Consider the following 14,115-nt stretch of genomic DNA (forward strand, 5'->3'; position numbering starts at 1 on the left):
TACAGAGCCCAAAACTGCTCACAATATTCCAAGTGTGGTCTGGCAGGCCTGTACAGAATTCCATTGCGGTTCCTCAAGTCTACCCATTCAGATTCGACACCTTTCGATCCTAGATCACTTCTGGTTATCAATTTCATTTCCTTTTTCACTAACAAGGTAAACCACTCCCTCTGCCACTCTCTCTGTACAATATGACAGTCACACATTCTATCCCTTCTTTTTTATTTTCTGGTAACAATTAATCCCATCACTAACCAGCATTACTACTTTCCCCTTTACATTCAATTTTGATCCCAGCCCCATCCATAGCCATGGTTATACGAATTGCCAGGACTCTGGTCCCAACATGATTCAGGTGGAGCCCCTCCCACTGGAACAGCTCCCTCCTTCCCCAGCACTGATGCCAACGTCCTGTGAATTCCAACCTGTTTCTCCCCCACCCAAACTCTGAGCCACATGTTTCTCTCTTTAATCTTGTTGACCCTGTGCAAATTTGCTCGTGGCTCAGGTGGTAATTCAGAGATTATTACCTTTTTGGTTCTGCTTTTTAATTTCACTGCTCATATTCCCTCAACAGAACCTCTTTCCATCTATACTGTTGGCAACTACACGGCCCACGACAACTGGATCTTTCCCCTCCCTCTCCAAGTTTCTCTGCAGCCCAGAAGAGATTTCCTGAACCTGGGCACCAGGCGAGCAACAAAGCCTTTGCGACTCTCAATCCTGGCCACAGAGAACACTGCCTACTCCCCTGAGTATACTATCCCTGGTTACAATTACATTTCACTTTTCTCCCTGTTCTGGAATGGCTCCCTGTACCATGGTACTATGGCCAGTTTGCTCATTCTCCCTGGAGGCTCACTTGTCAGAATTTACTGGAAGGCCTTCAGCAGGCATGGAAAAACCATGCAGCTGCTATTTAATCCCCGAGTCACCACTAAATGGTAGAAGACTCAAGGATATTGCCTGACACTGGGTCCTTAATGAACTTAATTGACACCCCCTTTGGAAATCCGGGCTCAGACCTCCAGCCCTCTGGCTTAAGAGGATGTTTTTCCACAATTGGGAGTGTGATTCAGGTCTTCTCCTGTGATTAGGAGGGCCCAGCCACTCTGTTTCCTGCTACAATGTACTGCACTTAATCCAGCCCATCCAGAATTGTGGATTCAAATCCTACTCCAGGGACTCCAGTTGACAATACCAGCTGATACTCCTTTTTGAATTATATACAAGAGTATTGAGGGAGTGCTGCACTGTCAGGGGAGCCATCTTTTGGTTGAGGAATTAACTGGAATACCTTCTGCCCTCTCTTGTGGCATCCCTTGGCATTATAGGAAGTCGTCACTTAAAATTATGGTTGTGTCCCAAATTGCGACTTTATGTGAAATAATGTTAAGTTCCAAGGATTTATACATTGGTTTCCTGGGGAAGGAAATGTCTGAATGAAAACCCCCCACCAAGTCATTTTTTTGCCCAAAAAACAAATATACCAATTAAAATACTGTGCTATGCATTAACAGTACGATGCGTATCCTGAAATAATTTGCAAAATAAAATAAATCAATAAATATAGAAGTTATAAAAATAGTAAAAACACTAAACTTAAGGCATAGTATTTGATCGCATTTAGCATTCTAAATATTAGCACAATGGAGAGGGATGACCTAAATTCAGGAAACCAGGATACAGAAGCAATCTGAGGGCGATGAGGAATGATAAAGTTGAGTGGTTACCTGTCAGAGTTGTCTACAGGCCCCTAAACAGTAACCACATGGTATGACAGGATAATGAGGAACAAATAATGGGAGCTTGTCAAAAGGGTACGAGAATTATCATTGGGGATTTTAACACACTGGAAAAATCAAATAAGAACAAGTAGTCTAGATGAGGAATTCATTAAAAGCTTTCAGGACAATTTCTTAGACCAGCAGGTGATGGCACATACTAGCAAGCAGGCAGTGCTAGACCTGGTCTTCACCAATGAGATAGGATTAATTACTGACCTCATAGTGAAAGCTGTCCTGGGTAGTAGTGACCATAATATGATTGAATTTTACATGCAGTTTAGGCTACTATTGAAAGCATGAAAGCACAGCTAGCGAGAATGGACTGGCAATTTAGAGAGATAGGTCAACAGGGATGCAATTGCAAATATTTAAGGGGATATTCCAGACAGTGCTGAATAGATACATTTCAACAAATAAGAAACATTCCAAGGGACAAATCCATCATCCACAGTTCACTAAAAAAGTCAAAGATAGAATCAAACTCAAAAGAAAAGACATTGTTCATTTTGGAAAAATGAATAAAAAGTAAGCACTGGTCAGGCAATTTACTTCTTCTGAACTTCTTTTTCATCATCTTGGTATTGTTTTCACTCTGTGCTGCGCTCCCATTTACATCTCATTCATAGCACAAAAAGGAAGATATTTCTAGGCAGTGAATCGTCTGATAGTTGGCATTTAACCCTAACATTCTTTGGTGCAGCTCATACCTTCCAAACCTTACTGCCATGGGCCCAGCAATAAGTGCCCCAACCAATCCTCCAACAGAATAACCCGTCACAATAAAGGTCCAGAGCATTGTGATGACCTGCTTCTCCAATTGCGTGCCAAAGCGCTCAGTCCAAGTCTCATTGATAAAATTTTGGATAAACTATCATTGTGAAGTAAAGAAAATACAGATTTAGTCTTAATTTTGCCTCTACAAATATGGAAACAGCTGATCTTTTAAAATTGACCATTGGCCTATACTTACGATTGTTGGTGCATTGATGATTGACAGGTTATACCCATATTGGAAGGTACCACCAATAGAGGCAGCAAAGATGGTCAGGAGGAGACATCTGACCTGTAGCTGCAGGGATTCAAAACAAATAGGCTTATGTAAGCACTTTTATTCTAGGATTTTCACAAACACTTGTAAATACCACACAGCATAGTGGATGATATCTCTTCCATGCTTAAACTCTGAGGACCCACATCAAGTTTTCAAACAATCAACAGAAATTACTGGAAATAATTGGACCTGCCAAATAGTTCAAGCATTTTCCATTTTATTTTGGATTCCCAGCATTGCATTATTTTGCTTTTACAAATGATGATTATTGTCAGTACCTCTTTACAACAACAAGTGATCCTCAGCCATATCAAAACCTGATTTTGAAAAACAATTTGTTTTTGAGTTATTGGCAATTGCAATTATTGTTTGTTCTTTTTTAAATAATTAAGGGGAAGCAATGGCCTAGTGGTATTATCACTAGAATATTAATCTAAAGACCCAGGTAATGTTCTGGGGACTTGGTTTGAATCCTACCATGGCTGACGGAATTTGAAATCAATAAAAATCTGGAATTAGAAGTCTAATGATGACCACGAAGCCATTGTCGATTGTCGAAAAAACCCACCTGGTTCACTGATGTCCTTTAGGGAGGGAAACATCCATCCTTACCTGGTCTGGCTCACATGTGACTCCAGGCCCACAGCAACATGGCTGGGCAATAAATGCGGGTGTAGCCTGCAATGCCCACAATCCCATCCATGAATGGAACCCAAGGTCTCAAGAACATGATACCATTAAACATTTGCGTTCAGCATTTGGGTCAGGTGTGAGATGAAGCTTCAATTTATATAGGACCTTTCGATGTCCACAGAAGGTCAAGAAATAATCTGCAGTCAATGGATTACTAGTATGTTTTCATTGCTGTTATGACAAAGTCAACAGCCAATTATGTACAGCAAAGTCCCACAATGAAGAAATGACTATATAAGTTGTTTACAAATGCGACGAGATGGATTACTCTCTGTTGCTTTGCCAGCATTCTAGGAACTTAAACATTATATCCACCTAAACAAGCATGTGAAGCTATGACTCAACCAAAGACAAAGCAGCATTCTGGCAACTGCATTAACACATCAGCTCAGAACGCACTGTAGTGTGAGGGGTTAATGTTAATATGTAAATCAAGTAGTCTTACATCATCAGTGATGAAAAAAATCACAGAACAACCAAAACTACTAGAGATGGTTCCATCCAAAGCCTGTGTGAAGTCTGGTCCTGTACCTAGTTAGAAGACAATGTTCAATGAAAGGTAATATTTATTGATAACAAGACCTCCTGAAATCTGCATCAACCCAAATCTCGCTCATAACTAGACAACAATCACAGATGGTGCTAACAGAAAAACACTTTCAGAGGGTAACATAGAAAACATCTCAAACCAAACAGAATCTGACCATGAGATAACACGGTGTAGAGTTGGATGAACACAGCAGGCCAAGCAGTATCAGAGGAGCAGGAAGGCTGATGTTTTGGGCCTAGACCCTTCTTCAGAAATCACTATTTGACATTCATCAATGGTAAATACTATTTACATCTTGGGCGTTACCAGAGACCAGAAATTGAACTTGGCCAGGCTTATAAATACAGTGGTTACAACGTCAAGCCAGGAAATCTGAAATTAACTAATTTCCTGATTTACATGTCTGTCCACCATTTACAAAGCACAAGTCAAGAGTGCAATGGAATAATAATGCCTGAATGACGGCAGGTCAAGCAACACTCAAAAAGTTTGACACCATCTAGGGTAAAGCAGGTAACTTGATTTGCACCACATCCACCACTTTCAACATTCACTCCCTTCAAAACTGATGCACAATCACAACAGAACGTACCATTTACAAGATGAATTAAAGCAACTCTCCTCAGATATCACCTTCCAAACCTGTGATTCCTATCACCTAGAAGGACAAATGCAGTAGACGCAGGGGAACACCACCACCTGCAATCCCCCATCTAATGCACCCTTTCGTGACATGTATCACTATTCTTCTGTTGTCACTGAGTCAAAATGCTGGAACTCGCTTCCTAGCAGCGCTGAAGGTGTGCCCCGCACTCCAAAGACTGCAATGGTTCAAGCAGCTCACCACCACCATTTCCAGAAAAACATGGATGGATAATAAAAGCTGCCCAACTAGTGACACCCACATTCCATAAACAGATGAAAATAATTGCAGAACCCAAATAGAAGCCACAATATGCTAAATGAGGGCATTTCCAATTCCTTGCAGTCTAAAAGACACTGACTGACGTTGTAAAACTAACTTCTCATTTATGATCATAGGACAATTATAATGAGGAGAAGAAAGAGTTTCAACCTTTCAATCTGACCTCGATTCCACCCAGTAGTAAAAGATCAGTGAGCGAGCGAGTACGGTCTTAGACAGGGAGACACAGTCATAAGTTTCAGGTATTGATATCAAATGCACTTGACAGTATATCGTCTAAGTGGAACCAAACTCTACATGCCAGGGATGCCAGCATTAGCTCAGCAGCAGCACACTTACCTGTGACGCAGAGGGCAGTCCTATTTTAAAGACTCCATGTCATCTCAGCTGATACTTCAACTATGGTACTGAGGGAATGCTGCACTGTCAAAGGTACCAATTTAGAGATGCGACATTGAGGCCCTCTTCCCTTCTCTCAGAACATGTTTCAAAGAGTGGGCAATTTCCCTATAATCCTGGCCTACGTTTATCTCTCAACCAACAACAACAAAACAGGTTATCTGGTTATTGTCTACAGAGGGGACTGGCTACTACATTTTTCTGCATGAAACAATGACTACACTTCAAAAGTTCTCCATCAGCTGTAAAGAGCTTTTAGCAGGTCCTTAGGTTCTGAAAGGTGTCGTTTCATTTTTTTACATGCTTTTTTCCCCCATTGAGTTGTGGGCATCACTGGCAATGTCAGCAATTGTTTCTCATGCTGGGCTGCCATGGCCAAATTGGAAATTTCAGATGTCAAATTCAAAAGGACGTAAAGAGTCAACCACATTGCTGTGGACCTAAAGCCAAGACTGGGCAAAGATGGCAGATCTCCTTCCCTGAACGAAATCAGTGAAACAGATGGATTTACACGACAATTGATGGTAGGTTCACTTTCACTTAGTGAGACTAGGTTTCCAATGGCAGATTTATTTTCAGGGTCTCTTGAGCAGTAACATTACCAATACACTACAGTGTCACAGATGCAAGGTTATCTCATCCAATATCAATAATCCTTACATCTCCAATAAGTGAGGTTGGTAAATTAGTGCTACTTAGAGGGTAGATCTGTGCTTTCTAGTGTCTGCAGTGAGTAGGAACTGAGATAAGATTGCACATTCACTTCACTTCATTTCCTATTTTTTTCTTTCTTTTTTCCCCGATTTACCAATCATCCATGGACTCCATTTACAGAGCTCACTGCTGTGGAAAGGCTGCCAATATCAAACACCTATTGCACCCCAGTAATGATCTCCTACAACCTCTTCCATCAGGCAGAAGATGCAGAAGTCTGAACACACACACCAGCAGTTCAGGAACAGCTTCTTCCTGGCCATTTTCAGACTGATGAATGGACTCTCTAGCCTCAAATAATGCTGATCTTGCTAACGTTGATCTTGCCTAGCACACGTCCTGTGTAATGTAACCTGTATGCCTCTGTCTAAGTCTTTTTACAACCTTGGATCTGTACATCCTTGCTTACTAAGATCTGCCTGTACCGCTCGTAAACAAAACTTTTCACTGTACTTTAGTACATGTGACAATAAATCAATCAATCAGACACAGTTAAATATGAAACCCTGTGCTTTTGGAAATGCCAGCATACAGGTGTTATGACAGTTATTTCTTCAGAACTTTACTTCAGAACTCAGTTGTGTTCTGAAGAAAGGCCATACTAGACAAAAAACATTAACTCTGTTTCTCTCTCCTCAGGTGCTGCCAGACCTGCTGAATTACTCTAGCACTTTATATTTATTTCAGATTTCCAGCATCCACAGTATTTTGCTTTTATTCTAAAGTTAGAGTTATTATTTTAGCCCCTTTTCCATTCATCCTACCATTTCCATCAACACTCAGTGCTACCTTGAAAATGTTAGCTTGTTTCAACCATTGACATCTACACAAAAATCTTCAAACTGCCATTAACTTCAGAACTCTGTGTGCCTCAGAAGGTACTAGGGGAAGGGCCAATGCATATTTTTAAGACAGGTGGATGGATTCTTCTTACGGAAGGGGAATCAAGAGTTATCAAGGAAAGATTGGAATGTAGAATTCAAAACACAAACATATCAGCCACAATCTTATTGTGTGGTCTATTTTTGTTACAATTTTGTTAATGTATGTGTTAATATGTGGTTAAGTTACCAACATACTGAACATTGTTTTGAACGTAACTGATCTAAACATTCTAAGGTGGCATGACAAAAGTTGCAACAGAGTACTTGATAAAGTATTCAATGTTTTTTATGGACAATAACTCAAATTGCTTTTCAGTAACTACTTCTTCTCTATAACTATACTGAACCTTACCATCCAATCTTTCTCAACAACTAGTCATTCAACTGCACCTCAGCGTTATCCCATTTATTTTATTAAAGAGGAATGGTAGGTGTTCAATGAGCATCTCCCAATGCCTCAAGAATTGACAAAACCTTTGGTTTCACTGAAAGAAAAAGGTTTTAATGGTGACAGAAAAAAAGCATGAAGGCTGTGTGGTATCTGTGGGCTCAAAATGCAGTTGTGCACCCTGTGGACACTGTGGATATCACCGGCTAGCATTCGTCCTAAACTGCACAGCAACATCAATATCCCCATGGAGCAGCCCATTTCAATTTCCTTGTGCATGGCCATGCATTTAGACAATTTGCCCATCATCCAAATTGGACAGACTTTTGTCAACAGGCAATTGTGCCCAAGAACATTGCTCCAGTGAACATCCTATGCAAGTGCCAGATGCAACTGAACTGCTGAAATCCTGATGTCGCACAGCCCTACTGCGTAATTACCTGGGTGCATTTTTCCAAATTTGGATTACACAGGCCCATTCAATAAATTTCCACAACACTCACAAATTTTTAAGAGTGAAGTCTGGGCCTTTTGTATTATAGATAGACACCCAACTTGCAGCTAAAGTGAACTTAAAGGACTATTGCAAGCTATTGGAAGCTGTCTGAAAAGACTAAGGAGTATCTTCAGAGGTTTGGTCGGGGAGTTCCTGGATTTTAAAGAGTGTGTTGCTGCACCCTCACAGGAGAGCAGTGGAGTGGATTTTCTGTTCACTCAAAGGCTGTGACACAAATGGAGACAGCACTGGCAGTGTCTCTGGGTCTCAGCATGCCAGGAACACACAGAAGCCATGAGAAGAGGACAAGCTCTGCTCCATATCCTTTCTACCAAATTGAAACCCAGGCCCTTACATTCTTCTCAAGAGAAAGAAGATATCTGTAACGGAGACCAACCAATTCCACCAATATCTCTGCAAACATGCCCATCAGCTTTCACCTGTACGCTGTCCTGCCAACGTCCTCGTTTGGGTTCCTTGTAGCAGAATTCCTCTGAAACCTTGCCCACCCATCACCCCCCTTTCCCTCCCCACATGAACATTCCGCCCCTTCCCCCGGTCTGAGAGTTACGGAGGGGCATGCATTTTTGTCTGTCACTGGTTTGCTCTGCTATTTCCATTGCGTACCTCCACATCCTGCAAGGATGAGGGAAGAATGTGAATTATTGTGTTGCACTGTGTTATTTTGAGTGTTTTTAGCTAAATAACTGCAGGCATATGGAGAGGGAGACCGCAAGATGTGGGCATGGAGCATTGGCATGTGAGTGAAGTGGACGTGCAGTAGCTGTGTGCTGTGTGAGAGCCCTGAGTACCTGATGACTGGAGCTGGAGTCATCAAGTCAGGAATTACAATCCCGTTGCCTGAGTAATGCTGCAAATTGCTTTTCATAACATAGTTTTAAATTACCTTTCTACATTCTTATTTTAATCACATGCCTTTTTGTTTTAAAATCAGTGAGAGTATGTGTGCGTGAGGGAGAGAGACAGGGAGAGGGGGACAGCAAGAGGGAGGGGGTGGTAGAGAGAGAGTGGGGGGCAAGAGAGAGAGCACGCGCGAGATGTACAGGAGCCATTCACTTCAACCATCTCCATTGTCGGACACACAAAACTTGACAATAATGCTGTGCACGTAACTTACCAATTCCATCTATAAACTTTTACAGTGAGAACAGTGGGTGCAGTGTCAGATCCAGGGACAGGACAGCACCAAGTCTGAAAACATCAGAAGTTGAGATACTTAAGCTTCATTACACACGGAGAGTATTCCCTGTTCCATAAAGACAAAACAACAGTCATTTTGTTACATGTGTGCCTTTGAGGTAGCAGAAGAAACTGAATTACAACCTTGTTATTCCTTCGTTTGAAAGATATTTCCAAAACATTTTGGCACATTTTGTGGAAACTACTGTGTAGTTTTAAAACTCAAAAGATCAAATGCTGTTGAATCACTTTTCTCCACTTTGTTCATTTGCCAAAGCGAGAATGGTTGATCAAGTGTACCCACTTGGCAAAGCATTGATGACTACCTAATGAGTGACAGAGAGGACTAAATATAAAAGTAATCATATTGCACCAGAGGTAATTCAAATAGACTGAATCTCATTCATTTCTGCTGCTTTTCAATCACTGCCAAGGTTTTAATAATGTTACTAATAAATCATTAATATGTTGCTAGAATTGCTTTTTACACTTTTGATTTCCTTCCCTAGTTTGGAATGTATTATGGAACATCAGCATCTTAATGTCTCCCTTTCCTGAAGTACACTATTGAGACCATCCAAAATTCAATAAACCCTCCATTTATTCAACAACACATAGCGTGACTCCTTAAGTACTCATCAGCCTTACTTATTATTATGACAGAATCAACAATTGCTTTGCTGGGACCTCCTTGTGCTGCAGTGTTAGTGCCCCTACCCCTGAACCATGAGGCCTGGGTTCAAGTCCCACCTGCTCCAAATGTGTGTCATAATGTCAGGTTAATTAGAAAAATAGGTTAATTTTTTAAAAAAATTTCTTTGCTGAGAAAAAGGCTTTCAAAAGGAAAACGACCTCCCCCGGACCAGTCTGATATTTCTTTAAAATAGGAATACGAGTATAGGAAGGGGGCTCTTGCGTCATTGTGGTAGGGCCAGAGAGTCTGGGTTCAAGTCCCGACTAAGCCAGAAATATCTCACATCATATCTGAACAGGTTGATTCAAAATACAAAAGTAGAGGTAGGCCATTCAGCCCTTCAATCCTGCTGCACTAGTCTATAAGATCATGGTTGATCTAATAGTGGCCTTAACTTTCCAACAGTGAACAGCTCAAGAGAAATGACGTTGGGGTAAAGCTGGGTGTCACTGACAGGGTGTACAGCCTCTGTTATGAGAAGGCGTAAATTAAATGAATCAATAATGGCAGCATGCAATTGAAATATATAACAGAAAACTGCCAAGACGGGGACAGATGGTTTTACATTTATTTGGAGAAGTTGTGTCACATTTTCGAACTCCTAAAAGTTGGTTCTGAAGACGTTTGAACATTTTTAAAAGTTGCACTTTATATTGAGATAATGTACACACTGAGTCAGTATGACGTGTAACTGAAAAATACAAAGAAGACCGGTGTAATTGCAAACAAAAGTTATACACTTGGTTGGAAGTGAGCAGTATTAGAATAAAGTAAATGTTTTTCAAACCATGTTGGGTCAGATGTTTTTGAGCTGGAGTCTAACTATCATTGCCACAAGACCACATTATTATGGATTGTCCTGAAATAATGAGATTCTGGACTCGTGTCATCACACAACTAAGAATCTAACTGTACTGCCTTTTGCCAATGGAACCAGTTGCAGATTACAATCTTAAAGAACCTTTCTCATCACCATGTGTGTTGCACAAACTTAGAAATTGACACATTCAGATAAAAATTCATAAGAGATCTCGAGAACAATAAAATCAAGGTCAAGCTTTTAAGCAAAGGCAATAAGCTGACATGGCAGGATTGGATCACAGCCCTGGAAATGGCAAAAAGAGACAGATATAGATTACAAGAGATCTCTTGAACTGGCAGGGGAGGCTCACCAGATAGAGTCATAGAATCTTAGAGTCATACAGCACGGAAACAGACCATTTGGCCCAACTTGTCCACACCAACCAGGTTTCCGAAACTGAACTAGTCCCATTTGCCTACATTTGGCTCATAACCCTCTAAACCGTTCCTATCCACTTACCAGTCCAAATGCCTTTTAAATGTTGTAATTGTACTCGCCTCCACCACTTCCTCTGGCTGTTTGCTCTATACGTGCATCACCCTCTGTGTGAAAAAGTTGCCCCTCAGGTCTCTTTTAAATCATTCCCCTCTCACCTTAAACCTTTGCTCTCTTGTTTCAGACTCCCCTATTCTGGGGAAAAGACTTTGGCTATTCACCTTATCTAAGCCCCTCACAATTTTATAAACCACTGACTCCTCAGTCTCCTACATTTCAGGGGTAAAAAGTCCCAGTCTATCCAGCCTGTCCTTGTAACTCAAACTCTCCAGTCTCAGTAACATTCTTTTAAATCTTTTATCCAACTTTTCCAGTTTAATAACATCCTCTCTATGGCAGGGTCACCAGCGTTGTATGCAGTAGTCCAAACGTGGACTTACCGATGTCTTATACAGCTCTAACATGACATCCCAACTCCTACACTCAATGTTCTGAACAATGGAGGCAAGTGTACCAAACACCTTCTTCACCTTCCCCTGTCTACCTGCGACTCCATCTTCAAGGAACTGTGAACCTGAGCCCCTAGGTGTCCCTGTTCAACAACACTACCCAGAGCCCTACCATTAACTCTACAAGTCCTGCCCTGGTTTGTCTTTCAAAATGCAACACTTTGCATTAATCTATATTAAATTCCATCTGCCATTCCTTGGGCCATTGGCCCAATTATTAAGATTCCTTTTTAATCTTAGATAACTTTCTTCATTGTTCACTATACCACCAATTTTGGTGTCATCTGCAAATTTACTAACCATGCCTCCTATATTCTTTATCCAAGTTGTTGGTATAAATGACAAAAAGCTGTGGACCCAGTACCAATCAGTGTGGCACACTGCTGGTCACAGGCCTCCAGTCTGAACATAAACCCTCTGTCTCCTACCGTCAAGCCAGTTTTGTATCAAATTGGCTAGGTCTCCCTGGATCTCATGTGATCCAACCTTACTAACCAGTCTACCATGCAAAGCCTTGTCGAACGCCTTACTAAAGTCCACGTAGGCAATGTCTACCGCTCTGTCTTCATCCATCTTCTTGGTCACCTTTTCAAAAAATTCAAATTTGTGAGACATGATTTCCCACGCACAAAGCCACGCTATCAATCCCTAATCAGTCCTTGCCTTTCCAAATGCACGTAAATCCTACCTCTCAGAATCCCCTCCAACACCTTACCTACCACTGATGTCAGGCTCACTGGTCTATAGTTGCATGGCTTTTCCTTCGACTTTCTTAAATAATGGCACAACATTAGCCACTCTCCAGTCTTCCAGCACCTCACCCATGTCCATTGATCTTTAAGGGGCCCTATTCTCTTTCTAGTTACTCTTTTGCTCTTAATATACTTGTAGAATCTCTTTGGATTCTCCTTAACCTTATCTACCAAAGCTATCTCATGTATACCTTTTGCCCTCCTGATTTCCCTCTTAAGAGTATATCTACACCACCTTTACTCCTCAAGGGATTCACTTGATCCCAGCAATCTATAACTGACATATGTGTCTTCTTTTTCTTGACCAGAGCCTCAATATTTCTAGACATCCAGTCTTCCCTACCCCTGCTAGCCTCGCCCTTCATACGAACAGAAACATGCTGACCCTGAACTTGTTATCTCACTTCTGAAAGTCTCCCACTTGTTAAGCTTCCCTTCATCTGTGAACAGCCTCTCCCAAACAACTTTCGAAAGTTCTTGTCTAACACTATCAAAATTGGTCTTACCCCAACTTAGAACTTTAACTTGGGGACGAGGCCCATCCTTTTCCATAACTATTTTAAAACTAATATAATTATGGTCACTGATCCCAAAGAGCTCCCCCAGAACCCCTTGGTCATTTGCCCCGCCTTATTTCCCAAGGGAAAGTCGGGTTTTGCCCCTTCTCTAGTAGGGCCATCTACATATTGATTAAGAAAGTTTTCGTGAACACACAAATTTCTCCCCATCGAAGCCCTTAACACTATGGCAGTCCCAGTCAATGTTTGGAAAGTTAAAATGCCCTACTATTACAACCCTATTATTCTTACAGTTATCTGTGATCTCCCTGCATATTTGCTCCTCAATTTCCCATTGACTGTTGCAGGTGTTGCTATAGTACAATTCCATCAGTTATCAACCACTTCTTATTTCTCAGTTCCACCCATATAGCTTCACTGGTCGATCCCCCAGGAATATCCCCCATGATGTTTTTCCTAATCAAAAGCGTCACTCCCCCTTCTCTCTTGCCTCCCTTTCAATCATTCCTATAGTGTCTGCACCCCAGAACACTGGGTTGCCAGTTCTGTCCCTCCCTCAGCCACATCTCTGCAATAACTTTGATATCTCAGTACCATGTTCCCCTCCATGCCCTGAGTTCATCTGTCTTACTTGTCAGGCCTCTTCCATTAAAATAAATGCATTTTAATTCATCAGTCTTCCCTTGTTTTCTGCCATGCTGTTGCATGCCTTGTCTATTTAACTGGCTCTCTTTAACTTCTGTACTAGCCCCAATCTTCCCTCTCATCTCACTACATTTCACAGCCCCACCTCTCCATGCCAGACTAGTCTAAAGCCTCCTGAGTAGCTTGTACAAATCTCCCTGCCAGGATATTGGTCCCCCTCCAGTTCAGGTGCAACCCTTACCTCTCATACAGGTCGGTTCTGCCCCAGAAGAGATCCCAATTATCCAAAAATCTCAATTCCTGCTCCCTGCACTCGCTCCTCAGCCACACATTGATCTGTCCTGTACTTCTATTCCTGTCCTCACTGGCATCTGGCACCAGGAGAAAGCTGGAGATTCCAACTCTCAGTAAGATTCAGCTCATGGCTACCAAGTTCATGTCTCAGTCAGAAACTTAAATGCACCATTGCCACAATAGCCACCAACCACAGTAACAACAGAATACCAGCTTGCTTTGCCGGCTTATGTAGAGACAAGGGGAAACAAAGAAATACGGCAGAGTTCCACAAACTATTTTTCAATATGGCCCCATTTTTACTCCCCAGAACCTTTCC

General features: G+C 41.6%; 1 protein-coding gene across 6 annotated transcripts in view; it reads right to left on the reverse strand.

Annotated features, from left to right (window-relative positions):
• Positions 1-14,115, reverse strand: part of LOC109919925 (solute carrier family 2, facilitated glucose transporter member 11-like) — a 59,229-nt gene that overhangs the window by 42,330 nt on the left and 2,784 nt on the right. For 5 of the 6 annotated variants that reach the window (XR_007264642.1, XR_007264641.1, XM_048611336.1 and 2 more), the window contains exons 2-4: positions 9,026-9,154; positions 2,758-2,856; positions 2,495-2,655 (exon numbers count right to left, since the gene is read on the reverse strand). Coding sequence is in view for 4 of the 6 variants with exons in the window: in XM_048611336.1 (XP_048467293.1) it covers positions 2,495-2,655; positions 2,758-2,856; positions 9,026-9,034 (269 nt within the window). In the remaining 2 variants the exon portion in view is untranslated. The remainder of the gene's footprint in view (positions 1-2,494; positions 2,656-2,757; positions 2,857-9,025; positions 9,155-14,115) is intronic. The other variant, XM_048611337.1, reaches the window with a different exon arrangement.

Source organism: Rhincodon typus, chromosome 24 (assembly GCF_021869965.1).
Source record: "Rhincodon typus isolate 14 chromosome 24, sRhiTyp1.1, whole genome shotgun sequence".
In the NCBI taxonomy this organism is placed as follows: domain Eukaryota; kingdom Metazoa; phylum Chordata; class Chondrichthyes; order Orectolobiformes; family Rhincodontidae; genus Rhincodon; species Rhincodon typus.